This window comes from Sceloporus occidentalis, unplaced genomic scaffold, assembly GCF_023333645.1.
Source record: "Sceloporus occidentalis isolate IW3139 unplaced genomic scaffold, rSceOcc1.0.p SCAF_38, whole genome shotgun sequence".
NCBI classification, from domain to species: Eukaryota; Metazoa; Chordata; class Lepidosauria; order Squamata; family Phrynosomatidae; genus Sceloporus; species Sceloporus occidentalis.
Window position 1 is genome coordinate 162,047 of NW_028317018.1, and position 13,380 is coordinate 175,426.

Below are 13,380 nucleotides of genomic sequence, written 5' to 3' on the forward strand. Positions count from 1 at the left end.
TTACGGAAGAGTGGCCAGAAGAAAAAAAATAAGGAAATGGTGCTGTTCACCAAAAGGCATGTGGGAGACTCCCCAACTATACAGAAGAAGGTAGGGGTCAGATGATGCTAGTTTAGCTTTTTGGCCATCAAGGAAAACGCTATGTCTGGCGCAGGGCCAACACCTCTCATCACACCAAGAACACCATCCACCACAGTGAAGCATGGAGGTGGCAGCATCATGCTGTGGGAATTGAAAGGATGATGGATGGTGCTTAACACAGGGAAATTCTTGAGGGAAACCTGTTTCAGTCTGGGATTTGAGACTGGGATGAAGGTTACCTTTGAGCAGGACAACGACCCTAAGCATACTGCTAAAGAAACACTTGAGTGGTTTAAGGGGAAACATTTAAATGTCTGGGAATGGTCTTATGAAAGCCTAGACCTCAATCCAATTGAGAATCTGTGGTATATACACCAGCGGAAACTGTAGCAGTTTTGCCTTGAAGAATGGGCAAAATTCCCAGTGGCTAGATGTGCTGAGCTTATAGAGACGTACCACAGGAGACTTACAGCTGTAATGGCTGCAAGAGGTGACTTTACAAAGTATTGACTTTGGGGGGTGAATAGTTCTGCTGTCTTAATTCTTCTTTGTGGTAGGCATGTTATGTAAATCAAATGCAAGGCACTGTGTGTGTGTGCGCATGTGCGCACGTGTGTATAGAATTTTTTCCCCTTTCTTTTGAAAGATGTAATACATTATATATACCTATAAAATTATATAAGCATTTCAGGTGTCACAATCTATATCCAAGAGCCACCTAATAACACACCGCTTCAGAGCATTGCAGGGAGGCCATATGGGCAGAGGCGTATCTACTGAAAATAGCGCCTATATATATATATATATTAGTCCCTGCTGCCGATAGCGGGTATAGATCAACACGCAAACCCAGATCAATTGAAATTCACTTGTGATCTCAGCACTGAAGGTATATATCAAATAAACAGAATCAGACATACAAGTCCTGTATTTGCAGGTATACAATAATAATATATGAAACGTAGCATCGCAGGTATAGATCAACTGAATAAGACATATTAACCCTGTATTTGCAGGTACACATAAATAATGTATGGAAACATAGCATAGCAGATATGGATCTACAGCATAACACAAAAACCCAGCTTTGCAGGTAAAGATCAATTGGAATTCACATAAAAACACGGCATTAAAGGTATATTTAAAACCCCCTAAATTACAGGCATAGATCACAGGTTGCACACCCCAAAGCCAGCCCTGGCGTCCACACTGCCGACATAGAACCTGGCCAGCACCCAGATTACACACATAAGATTTGCCATCTTTGTCCCCAAATAGCCCACCACAAGTCAACTTTGTCCCCAAACAGTCCGGCCAGTGCCATCTTTGTCCCATATACACCCTGCCTGTGCCATCTCGGTCCCCAAGGCTCAAACCTCCTGCTAGTGCCATCTTTGCCCTTCCAATTATACATCTATGATACACAAACACTTTTACAGTCACTCACTAATTCACACTTTAATTCAGAGAACTCATCCACACATTAACTCATGCTCTCCCTCATTCAGACAATTCATCCACACATTAACTCATGCTCTCCCTCATTCAGACAATTCATCCACATATTAACTCATGCTCGCCCTCATTCAGACAACTCATCCACACATTAACTCATGCTCTCTCTCATTCACTCAATGCATCCACACATTAATGCACACTCTTTACTTATATCTACCCCCCTCCCTCATCACTTTTTAACCCCCTCCCTCCCTCATCACTTTTTAACCCACCCCCTCCCTCACCACTTTTTAACCCCCTCCCTCCCTCCCTTACCACTTTTTACCCCCCTCCCTCCCTCACCACTTTTTACCCCCCTCCCTCCCTCACCACTTTTTACCCCCCTCCCTCCCTCACCACTTTTTACCCCCTCCCTCCCTTACCACTTTTTACCCCCCTCCCTCCCTCCCTTACCACTTTTTAACCCCCCTCCCTCCCTCACTCACCACTTTTTAACCCCCCTCCCTCCCTCACTCACCACTTTTTAACCCCCCTCCCTCCCTCACTCACCACTTTTTAACCCCCCTCCCTCCCTCACTCACCACTTTTTAACCCCCCTCCCTCCCTCACTCACCACTTTTTAACCCCCCTCCCTCACTCACTCACCACTTTTTAACCCCCCTCCCTCCCTCACTCACCACTTTTTAACCCCCCTCCCTCCCTCACTCACCACTTTTTAACCCCCCTCCCTCCCTCACTCACCACTTTTTAACCCCCCTCCCTCCCTCCCTCACTCACCACTTTTTAACCCCCCCCCTCACCTTGAAGTCCAGCGACGGGAGCACGATGTTGCTGTCTTCCTGCACCGCTCGCTGGTGCCCGCTGCTTCACTGCTGAGCGCCATAATATGACGTCATATTTCGGCGCCCAGCAGTGAAGCAGCGGGCACCAGCGAGCGGCTTTTAAACACTGATGCGGAGGAGATAGAGGGGCGCCTAGCAACCGCTCGGCGCCCCTCTATCTCCTCCGCATCAGTGTTTAAAAGCCGCTCGCTGGTGCCGGCATTTCATGCAGAGCGTGAAATGCCGGAACCGGGATGGGGGTAGAGGGCTCGTGGAGGAGAATGAGGGGCGCCGAGCGGTTGCCATACCCTATATACGCCTCTGCATATGGGAGCTGCAATGGATGTCCACCAGCTTTACAGCTCACTGAGCCAGTCAAGGAAAATCGATAGCTGGCAGTCTTGTGGAAAATGGGACAATTTGGAAGTATGCATTACGCAGATGGATCGCGCTTACAAAACGTGCAGCGACACGAGAGCTGAAAAGCCCAAATTTAATGCCAACACCCATGTCAGTGAATGGCCTCTACACAGGGCCGGCCGAAGACTTAACGCCGCCTGGGGCGAAGTTTAAAATGCCGCCGACGCCGGGGGGGGGGGGGCGGCATTATCTACCCCCCCCCGGTACTTACCCTTAAACAGTCCTGCGGCGAGTCTCCCTGTGCTGCCACGGTGCCGGCTTGTAATGCTGAGCGCCGGAAATTCACGTCACTTCCGGCGCTCTGTATTACAAGCCGGCACAGAGACCGAACAGGGAAACTCGCCGCAGAGGAGAGAGAGAGGGGCGCCGAGCGGGTAAGCGAAAACCACTCGGTGCCCCTCTCTCTCTCCTCCGCTTCAAAAAAAACAAAAAAAAAAAAAACGCTTGGGGCGGCAATTGCCCCAGTCGGCTCCATTGTAGGGCCGGCCCTGCCTCTACACACATGAAATTAAACTTATTTTTCGGTTAGGAAGCATGTAGAGAAAAGAAAAGAAAAAAAAAGCTTTTTTGATAGTGTAATAAAATATAGGGCCAATACAAACTTCAAATAATTGGAACACATATAAATGTATGTGCGTCCAAAATAGGCAGAGTCACTTAGATGCAAACAAAGGTGAAACATTTAATACGAACAAAAATAGAAGAATATAAAAAGAAAATAACAAAAATAATAAGAAACAAGTCTTACAAAACCTTCGAGAGGAATTTAGTTCATGACATCTGTCCTATGCATTCCTGAGGATGGAGGGAGGGAGTGTTGGGACGTGAAGAGTCCGTGGATGGCAAGTACATCTCCCCTCTACCTCTCCTCCCATGCTTCTCCAAGGCTTAACTTATATACACGGTTTGAATAATGATATCAGTCCTGTCAGTCTATTGGTCTTCACCTAATTGGGTAAACATGCTCACTAAGATCTTTACACGTCGAAACCCTATTTTAGGTGGTCACTGTACGTATATTGTAATGCCCTTTTACAGTTACAACTATACCATGCATTAGCAAGTTACTATCCTATCTATAGAATGCCTGTTCAGCAAATCCTTCATTCTATATTTTAAGGTCAACGAAACCTCGAAGCCTATTATTGAAACATATTAATATATCTTAATAATCATTTATTTATGAACAATGATTACATATCTTTGACTACTGCCTATACCAATAATTATATATGGTCCATTTCTTAATTGAGGTTAGAAAATGTATTAGAATCTTTTACAGATACGGAGGTTCTAAAATATTGCTTTATTGGACTTACTCTGAGATTCTGATTCAGCTGTTCGGTTTGACTGAACAGAGTTGTTTTCAGGTGCTCTGGAAGGGCTGCTGGTTTTTGGTCTATTATCCACTGTGCTGGTAATACAAAATGATTTCAAATAAATGAGTGGTGATCATTTGCTGGCGTCCCACTTTCCTTGACTATATGTTTGTTTTATTGTTGTAAATCGTCAAATAATTATCTCATCAGTTATTTCCTTGCACTATATAATATCATCAGCTGAACCTCAAGGTATTGAGAAAATACCATAATCCTGCGACAGAAATTTCAGTAAATATTACTATTTTGTCCTGAGTAACCATTTTCTGACGTCTACACTTCCAGTCTTTACCTTGTTACTAACTAACATTTAAGGCAATGCTAAAGAATGAATTTATGATTCACATACTTGTTAGGCAGGGAAACGTCTTCCAAGCAGTTCTTCGGCGACGCTTTTGATAACTCTTCCAATGCATTTCTGTACTCTTTACAACTGGGGAAAAAAGAAATGGCTTAACTACACCAAAGGACAAAACGTTTGGGGAGTTGACATGAATATACAGCAGTGGTGTACATTATTCTCCTTGGGCAGAACTTTTATATTGACATACGCTGACAGTATCGAACCGATTACCATAACACTGCAGTAAAGTCTATGCAGTTCTCAGGATTGCTCAAGGACACAAAGGAGCCAATTCACTAAAGAGGCAGTTATGACCTTTTTAGCCCCTGGTATCACTATAGATTATGAAGTGTAAATCCTATTGATGTTTCCCTGCAAGAAGATCTCAGTTGGTCCAGCTTAACGCATAGGTAATGTGGGGGGTTTCAGGAAGCCCCCTCACTGTTTTCGATAAGGATTAAGGAACCAGCTTTGCCTTTCTTGTAGAAGAAGCTCATTGGCATTTGGTCTCCATAATGCATGGCAAAATCAAGTAGTCGAAACGCCCTCTTAAGTAAATAAACCCATTTGACTAGGCTGGTTTTAACTACAAGGATGACAACATCCACCAGCTGCAAATCAATGGATGAAAAACATTTGTTTGGTAAAATATTAGTGGAGAACCCCAAATCTGTTTCACGTCCAGCAGCTTCAGCTTCTGGAACCATGGTGTTCTCCTTAAAAGTTAAGTATTTACGCACATAGCATACTCCAACTAAAGATAGCAATAGTAATTACTGCCCTGCTGTGTCGTGCATGGATGTTGTGTGGCAGACATATAGAAATTTGTTTCAACACAAATGATTAGATTCACAATCTAAATGAAAGCAAGGTACCTGAGTGCAAACGCTATAATTGAGCTTGGTTCCTTCTCACAAACAGCGATGGGCACTCGTTCATGTTCGTACATTAGGTAATGCTTGTCTGGTTCACTGCAAGTAAAAAAATATCCAGGTTGAAAAACACCAGCTTAATAATATGCTCCACTCCACAATATAGTGGATAAGGGTCGTGATATTCTGTATCTAAAACAAAACCAAGGACCAATTAGGGTTTGAGTCTTTACATCAGGGGGGACTAGACAGCCGAATGGTCCTTGTCTGCCATCAGATTTTGTGTTTCCACAAGTTCTATTACCAAGAGGATAGAGAAGATGGAAGCCTCCTTACAGAAACAGAAATATCACTACTATGATATCAATAGTTACCTGTTCACATGTTAAAGTCAGATTTTTCCCTGGACACAACAACATGATGAAGATATAAGAGGCTGTCGGGCTGATATAGCTCAGACCACATCAAATTGGTATTAATCATTAAATTGTTTTCATCATAGTCCCAAAGGATGTATTTCCCCCTTTTTACGCTGCATGAGTCAGGTAATCACATATTAAATGCAATAATAGAAGGTTCAGAGAAAAATCTAAAATAAAACCGTACAAAATTACGTACAAAGGCAGAGGAATTGGGCTGTAGCTGTTTCCTGGGAGCAAATTAGCGAGTATAGCTTTCATCGTAGATTTCTCCTTCACTTGACTGTCTGTTGAACCCAGCAAGTGGCCATCAAATACATCTAAATTAATGTTAGATGAAACAATTAGGATACAAGCTAAAACAAAAATTCGGTAGCAGCGACAGACAGATATTGTGGCCGTAAAATGATTTTAGTCTCTAAGATGATTTCTTGATGACAGCAATCAATAGCTCTTGTCCCAAGTTTATCTCGATGAAAGATCCTGCATACATTTATTAAGCATAAAGTTTTAAACATCTAACACAGCCCTATGTTGGGAAGTATACTAATGCGTATCCATGCTATTGATAGATACATTAAAACGGCAGCAAAGATATCAACGGTGAGGTTAATTCAATAAAGGGAAATTTCAACTCCTTGAGTTCACATAATATATAATAGGACGGTCAAACTTCATTAAGCTTCTGCTGCAGGGCAAGCTTGTCTTGTCTTCTACTGTATGATGCATAGTTAAATCAGTAAATTACTTAAACACTGTTCACCCATTGAATTATGCATTATACAGGGCCAGCTCAGACATTTTTTTTTTTTTATTAGTAGAAACTTGCCAGTGTTGGTCTTTCATAATAAATAACGACTCTCCCTTTGGAAAATGACCTTAGAGACAACACAGCTCAAACGGTCATGATTATCAAGGGTATTTACGGTAAAATGGCGTTCGTCCAATATATCCTCACAAATATAAGATTCTGAACATAGTAACTGATCCCAAAAGTTTCTCTTTCATCCTTTATTTATAAAAGCTACTTTAAACATTCAAAAACAAACTATGACAAATATTTTCCTGCCAGAAGGCACTATTCTGTGCCGAGCTGGCCTGTACATGGCAGAGGTTAACCTCATTGTGTGTTTTCTGGGGTCATAGCAGAAGTAACGAGACATCATCACTTCTCCAGGCAAAAGTATGTTGAACAGAAAAATGATTAGCTGTAAGCAAAGCTTATCCTTTTGATTATTATTATTATAACTGCTGGCAAGTTAAAGCCTGGGTACATTATTAGAATACACAGAGTTATTTTCCATACTACCGGAAGGCACATACGTCCTTCTGTTTAAAGAAAAATGAATCATGTTTTGATATTTCCTGCATATCACCACGCAGTTTCTAAACCGTTCCTCTTTGCCAACATGGAAAGCCAAGCCTGTTAGAGACTGGACAGGCCACCAATGGATTAATTACTGGCCCCAGTGAGCTTGTGTATGCCCAGTCCAAGTCACCATGCAAATGTCTGGCACGTTCTCCTCCCGAACAGATAATATTAGAGATACAGATGCCAGTTCATGGTAATGATGCAAACGTTACAGTAGAACACATCAATGATCCCTGGAAAAATGGCACGAGTGTCCCTTTAACATATAATGTAGATCTGGTTCACATTAGCTAGTTAAATGCTGAAGGGGCACATGCTTTCTCCAATTTTAAATGTAAACCCACTGTTCTCCTGCGCTGGTAAATATTACATTTCCACGAATAAACAAACATTAAGAAAAAAATAAGCCCTGTTGGTCTTGAATTCAAAAACTTTGCCCAGACAAAGCTCTTAAGGAAATATTTATCCTATTTATAGTTTAGAAGGCATAGCAAAGAAGGGATATATGAAGTACCTTCAGAGCTGCTGGCGGTGTCCATCTCTGTGGTGGTCGGAGCCCCAGTAAACAGTTGATCCGACAAAAGTTCAGGGGGGCTGGGTAGTTGGAGGTGTGTGGAACCGGTGGAACTCTGAGATAGCGTGGTCATAAACCGGTCCTCTGTTATAACATCAGAAATAAGAAAGGAGAAAGATCTGTTCACATTATACCAAATGTGGTGTGTGCAGTTTATACGCATATATTAAAGACTGTCTTTAAAAAAAGGACAATTTTGCAATGACCGCATATTAAAGTAAGAGTAAGCTATTATATTAATTAAAGTGTCTTTGATGGCTCCAGTGTTCCTTTAAAGGATGCATGGTGCAAACCTGTGTAACAATTACAGTAAGTAATCAACACATCCCCGTTTCTGGTGTTATTTTTCCTTCTTCTAGTAAATTGACTAATTTCAAGGGTCAAGACATGCAACACTGAAATTCTCTACTTCTCATGGGCCACTACCACGTCACAGAAAGGCAAGAACCTTTAAAACCCACATATTAAATTACTGATATTTTTCCATTTTAATCTATTATCATGCAATAGCAACCTGTTAAAAAGTAGCGACCACATTCTGGGGTAAAGTTCCAAACATTGGGCCACCACCTTGGAAGCTAAAGAAATATTTGATAATTGGGGTTTCATTTATAGAGTGATTCTTGACTGTAAGATCTTCATGGCAGGGACTTAGTTTCCTAATGTATTCATACCTATTGTACCCATTTAGTATGTCTTCCTACCACATGCCCCCCAACAGCCCCGATTTTGGGTCTCTGTCCCGCTGTCCCGCCTATCCCTTCCTCTGTCCCGTTTTCCAGGGGCAAAGGAAGGGTGAGGCGAGAGCCATTCTCACCTCAGGTGCAGCTGCGGGGGGAGCGCACAGCCGTCCGACCAGCAGCTGCAGCCTCCAGACTAGCTGGGAGATCGCAATCTCCCTCTATTACTCGCTTTACTGCTCCCTAATCACTACCCGCCGGCAAATAATGCCGAGCACGGGGATATGACCTCGTCCCTGCGCTCTGCAGCAATAGCCGGCGCGTAGTGATGAGGGAGCAGTAAAGAGCGGTCTGAAGTGACAGACCTCGTGCTCCCACCACAGGGCGCAGGATATAGGATGGAGGCTGAAGGATGGTGGAAGAGGTAAGAGATGGGGAGAAAGGCATGTAATGGCAGTGTATGTATGTGTTTGTAAGCTTGTGTGTGTGTATGGGACGGTGTGTAAGAGCAGTATAGGTATTTGATAGCTGGTGTGTAAGGGCAGTGTACGTGTATATATATGTGTGTGTGTGTGTGTGTGTAAGGGCAGTGTACGTGTATATGTGTGTGTGTAAGGGCAGTGTACGTGTACATGTCTGACTGAGCCTCATGGGAATTAAATTCAATGTGTTGATTATTATAATATGCATGACTGTGCTGACAAAAACAAAGCGTGTTTTAAGTGACAAAGTGCAATTTGCTTGTATCGGTGAGCGCCGCGAGATTTATAATAAAATTAAAAAAAAGGGTACCTCTTACACATTTTGAAATGTTGGGAGGTATGCTACTGTAAATTATAAAGCACTAAGTACATATGTTAGCGCTAAATACACACATACGATGAATGGAATTTTATATTAGCTATAACCACTAAACACAGGAGGCAGATTAGTATTCATGATGACTGAATATTTGTTTTCATTATCATACATTAGCAAGCCCATCTTGACAAGATGAAAGGAATGTCAGGCTAGTTATATAAGCAGCAGATATTCAAGACAAGTATATCTCAAATGCCTCTAGACAGCTGGAAATGAGAATGTCTCAAACTAGATAGCATATGTCTGCAAAAGCCACTGCCGTGTCAGGAGCAGATTCAGGCAAATGCTGACACAGCAAGTGGCTTTATGACCCGGCTAGTCCAGATTCGCTAATACACCCCAGGACATAATCTGACATTTTATGCGGCTATTACCTATAACCATACAAAGCTACTATAGAGGTCACAATGTTGTAACTATTAGTACTTTCCCTGTAAGTGGGGTCCCTTAATACCAAGTTAACCTTTAACATGAACAACAAAACATCTCATTCGTCATCCTTCGTCCTATTTTCTGGGCTACAAAAAAATACTAGTCTTATAGGAGGCATTATATGCACATAGAAAGAAACTATGGGGTTTCCATACTAATACCATAAGTTCTTTAAGATGAAATAGTTAATTAAGCCAAAGTAAATGTAGCATTAGGTAGGACCCATCAACCCTCATTGCAACATGGCGAGGGGTAATCCGTTAACTCCACAGACCAAGCAAGGCTTTGCGCCACTCTTAACACCTCAACTTGCTAATTAGAAAATACAAACGTCGATCTGAAAGGCAGGTTAGACGACTCAAATATGCAAGCATAGAAACACGTTTAAAGTTGTGAACGGCTGGGTGAAAATAGCTTGTGATAAACAAGTCCGTATGTAATACTAATTTCTGCAAGCTGCTCTGGTTCTCCACCAGCTGTTATTTAGGCCAAGATGCTAAAGTCAGGGATAATGCGGTAATAGACAAGGGATTCTATAGCAGTAAACACTGGGCACAGCCAAAAGAGCTAGTCAGCAAACCTCAACAGTTAAAGAGGAACCATAGCAAATTATAAAACATTTGAAGACCACATCCCCCCCCCCAACACTGCTGCACCCCTTGTTCTGCTGCACCCCTTGTTCTGCTGCACTTGCCTTCCAACGGGGAACGGTCAGCTACTGAAATGTTTTAGATCACCCAAATAATTTTAATATTACAAAACAAAGCAAGAAATCAAGGCATACCCAGCAGATACCATTCCAAAAACACCTAAGGTATAAATATTGGGGATTCCTTCCATATGGCCATATATTACTCGGGGGGAATTTGGGGTAGTGGCATGCTAAGCAATATATGGCCATATAATGTGACAAGGGAAGAATTTTTCACAGCATTTGTTTTTTTTAATCTTATGCAATCCATTTAATGTCTTGTCAACCAGATGGTCCGTTTCATGAATTAATTCACTTATGTTTTCTAAATTATAATATCCCAAAAATGTTAATTTAAAGTGAACAAACCTCTCTCCCCGTTCTGTGCTGGAGAAGAATTGCGTGGAGAAGCATCAACTGCATAACCCTAGTAGATGAAACAAAACCATGAAAAAAAATTTGTTCACACCAAATGATTACAAAAGACAATTGGATACCAGTTTGTTAGCTGTTTTAGGTCACACATACACACATACACACGCGGTCATTGTCACAGGTATTTTGACGAGAAGGAAAAATGTTTGCGGTAGAAAGTGAGTTCCAGATCTGAATGCTAAAGGTGAGAATTATTGGATTTTCTCTGTATGAGTTTGGACATGGAAGGGGACACTTGGGACTGGAAGTGTAAATCTGTGATTCTCAAGACCTGATGAAGATGATCATTAGATGTGCCTATTGCACTCACACTGCTATAATACTGCCATTTTTAGACATCCCCGTATATATTTTGATATAACTTTCTATACACCAAATCTCGAAGAAAGCTTGTATTTTTACTGTAAGATAATTTATATTTTTTTTGTTAGAATCTGGCTGCAGATAAATATTATTTAACTTAAACAAAAGTAGCTAATTTTATTTTAAGCTGCTGAAAGATCCACACTTGGATAAGCTTTTGTGAAGTTAGAGGTTCACTTTAATTGCAACTGTTCCATGAACCACTCAAAAAAAAAATTAAAAAAAAATTGCATTAATTACTTCGGAGACCGATCCAAATGCAGTGCTTTAACTATCTACAGGGTGCTTAGGTTTTAATCGTATGTATTGTTTTGTACAAACACATATGGTCACACACACATTAAAAGTGATATATAGATATATACAGTGTCACATAAAACATCACCTTTTTTGCCCTTCTCATGAAAGAAAAATGTGTGGGCAAGGATGCAACGGTGTGTTGAATTTGTCAAAGAATTAAAAAAAAAAAAAAAGATCATAACCTTTACAACGCTTTAAGATTCCAGCTTCGTTTTAAATAAGGAGATGGGGAAACAAAGTTTGTCTTAATCCCAGCCTCAATTTGTCTTGCTGCTTAAGAACCGTACAACCGATAATTCAGAAGTGACAGCTAGACCCGTACAGAATAGACTCTGTGTGAAACAAAGCATTATGTATGTATTGGTTTTATCTCTGAAAGATTAAGTCTATCAAACTAGTTGATTTTTCTGCATTTGGACTGCCAGAGAATAGCTTAGCTGTAGAAAATAAATTCATAACAGTACTGAACAGAGCACATAGACATCACACTGCTTGACCACAGGTCAGATCATACATTAACACAGATAAGTCATCCAGACTGAGGACCAAGTACACGTTTTCGGCCAATGCTGATGTAAACACTGAGCCTGCAATGTAGTGTTGTCCCGATTGGGGGGCCAAGAGTGTGCAAACATCACTATAAAAGCTGTGTATGTCAGACCTTTTATTTAAATCATGGGATTAAAGAAACACAGAAAAGTGAAGACTTGTCTGGTAGCGGAACAGTTAATCGGTAAGGATAACCAGTAGGTGCACCTGTCATTTGTTTTGTATGAAATGAATAGCTGTTCCAGAACTTAAATCTGAAGTACTATGAGCCTGCGGCAACAAGACAGACAGTTCTCTCCAATTAAAGCATTCTGTTCAATAGCACATTCTCTCATTTGAACTACTCGGGCGCCGGACCTGTCAGTGTTACAGTTCAGTGTCTGACACGCTTGTATACAGCTCCCAGCTAGACACAAAGCTTGTGCTTGATCATCGGAGCTGGGCAACGTATGTCAAAGAATATGTCCAACTTCAAAACTTAAGGGTAGACAAGTCCAAAATTCAGACCCGTCAGTGAGTTTATTTTAGAAAGAGTGTCAATCTATCGGACGCTGTAACTGATCAAGTTTTTTTATTTTATTTTATTTTTTTAATTACCTTATTCTCATCCCCCTGCCTCATTCTTCCGGGACTGGCAGGTACTGAGGGGCGTTTCCGGCCTTTTTCTTGTTGAAACAGATCTTGCAACCTATAAAACATTATATTGTTATTACGTGCATTATTTGCCTATAAAAAAAAATAAATAAAAATAGATTAGTATTTTAGGCCATCTTAATTAAATCACAAGACAGAGATGGGTAAGTCACAAGGGAGATATTCTAAGTGATCCGCCTTCTATCAAAGGGTATTTGCTTACAGTGGCAAGAAATAAAGGAACCCTTTGGAATTACCTGGTTTTCTGCATCTAAGTCACAAGTATAGACAAACACAATGTGATTTAGCTAATAAAACAAAAAAAAATATTTAAATTTCTTCATTGAACACATCCATTAAACATTCACAGTGCTGGTGTAAAACGTAAGTGAACCCTGTAGCAGCAGATCTGCACAACATTCAGGGGGAATTTTAGGCCATTCTTCCTCGCAGAACTGCTCAGCCATATTCTTAGGACGTCTGGTGTGAATGTCTCTCTTGAGGTCATTCCACAGCATCTCTAACGGGTTAAGGTCTGGGCTCTAACTGGGCCACTCCAAAAAGTGGATTTTGTTCTGTTTAAACCATTCTGTAGTGGATTTACTTAAATTTTAGAGTCACTGTCCTGCTGTATTACAAAACCTCTACTGAGCTTCAGCTGGCCGACTGCCACCAGTGTTCCCTCTAAACTGTGCGC

General features: G+C 41.3%; 1 protein-coding gene across 1 annotated transcript in view; it reads right to left on the reverse strand.

The window, feature by feature from the left end:
• The window catches only part of LOC149290543 (1-phosphatidylinositol 3-phosphate 5-kinase-like), a 66,466-nt gene that overhangs the window by 19,518 nt on the left and 33,568 nt on the right, over positions 1-13,380 (reverse strand). The window contains exons 27-33 of the mRNA XM_089488466.1: positions 12,648-12,738; positions 10,773-10,830; positions 7,680-7,823; positions 5,993-6,113; positions 5,378-5,473; positions 4,509-4,592; positions 4,100-4,194 (exon numbers count right to left, since the gene is read on the reverse strand). Coding sequence (XP_089344592.1) covers positions 4,100-4,194; positions 4,509-4,592; positions 5,378-5,473; positions 5,993-6,113; positions 7,680-7,823; positions 10,773-10,830; positions 12,648-12,738 — 689 coding nt within the window. The remainder of the gene's footprint in view (positions 1-4,099; positions 4,195-4,508; positions 4,593-5,377; positions 5,474-5,992; positions 6,114-7,679; positions 7,824-10,772; positions 10,831-12,647; positions 12,739-13,380) is intronic.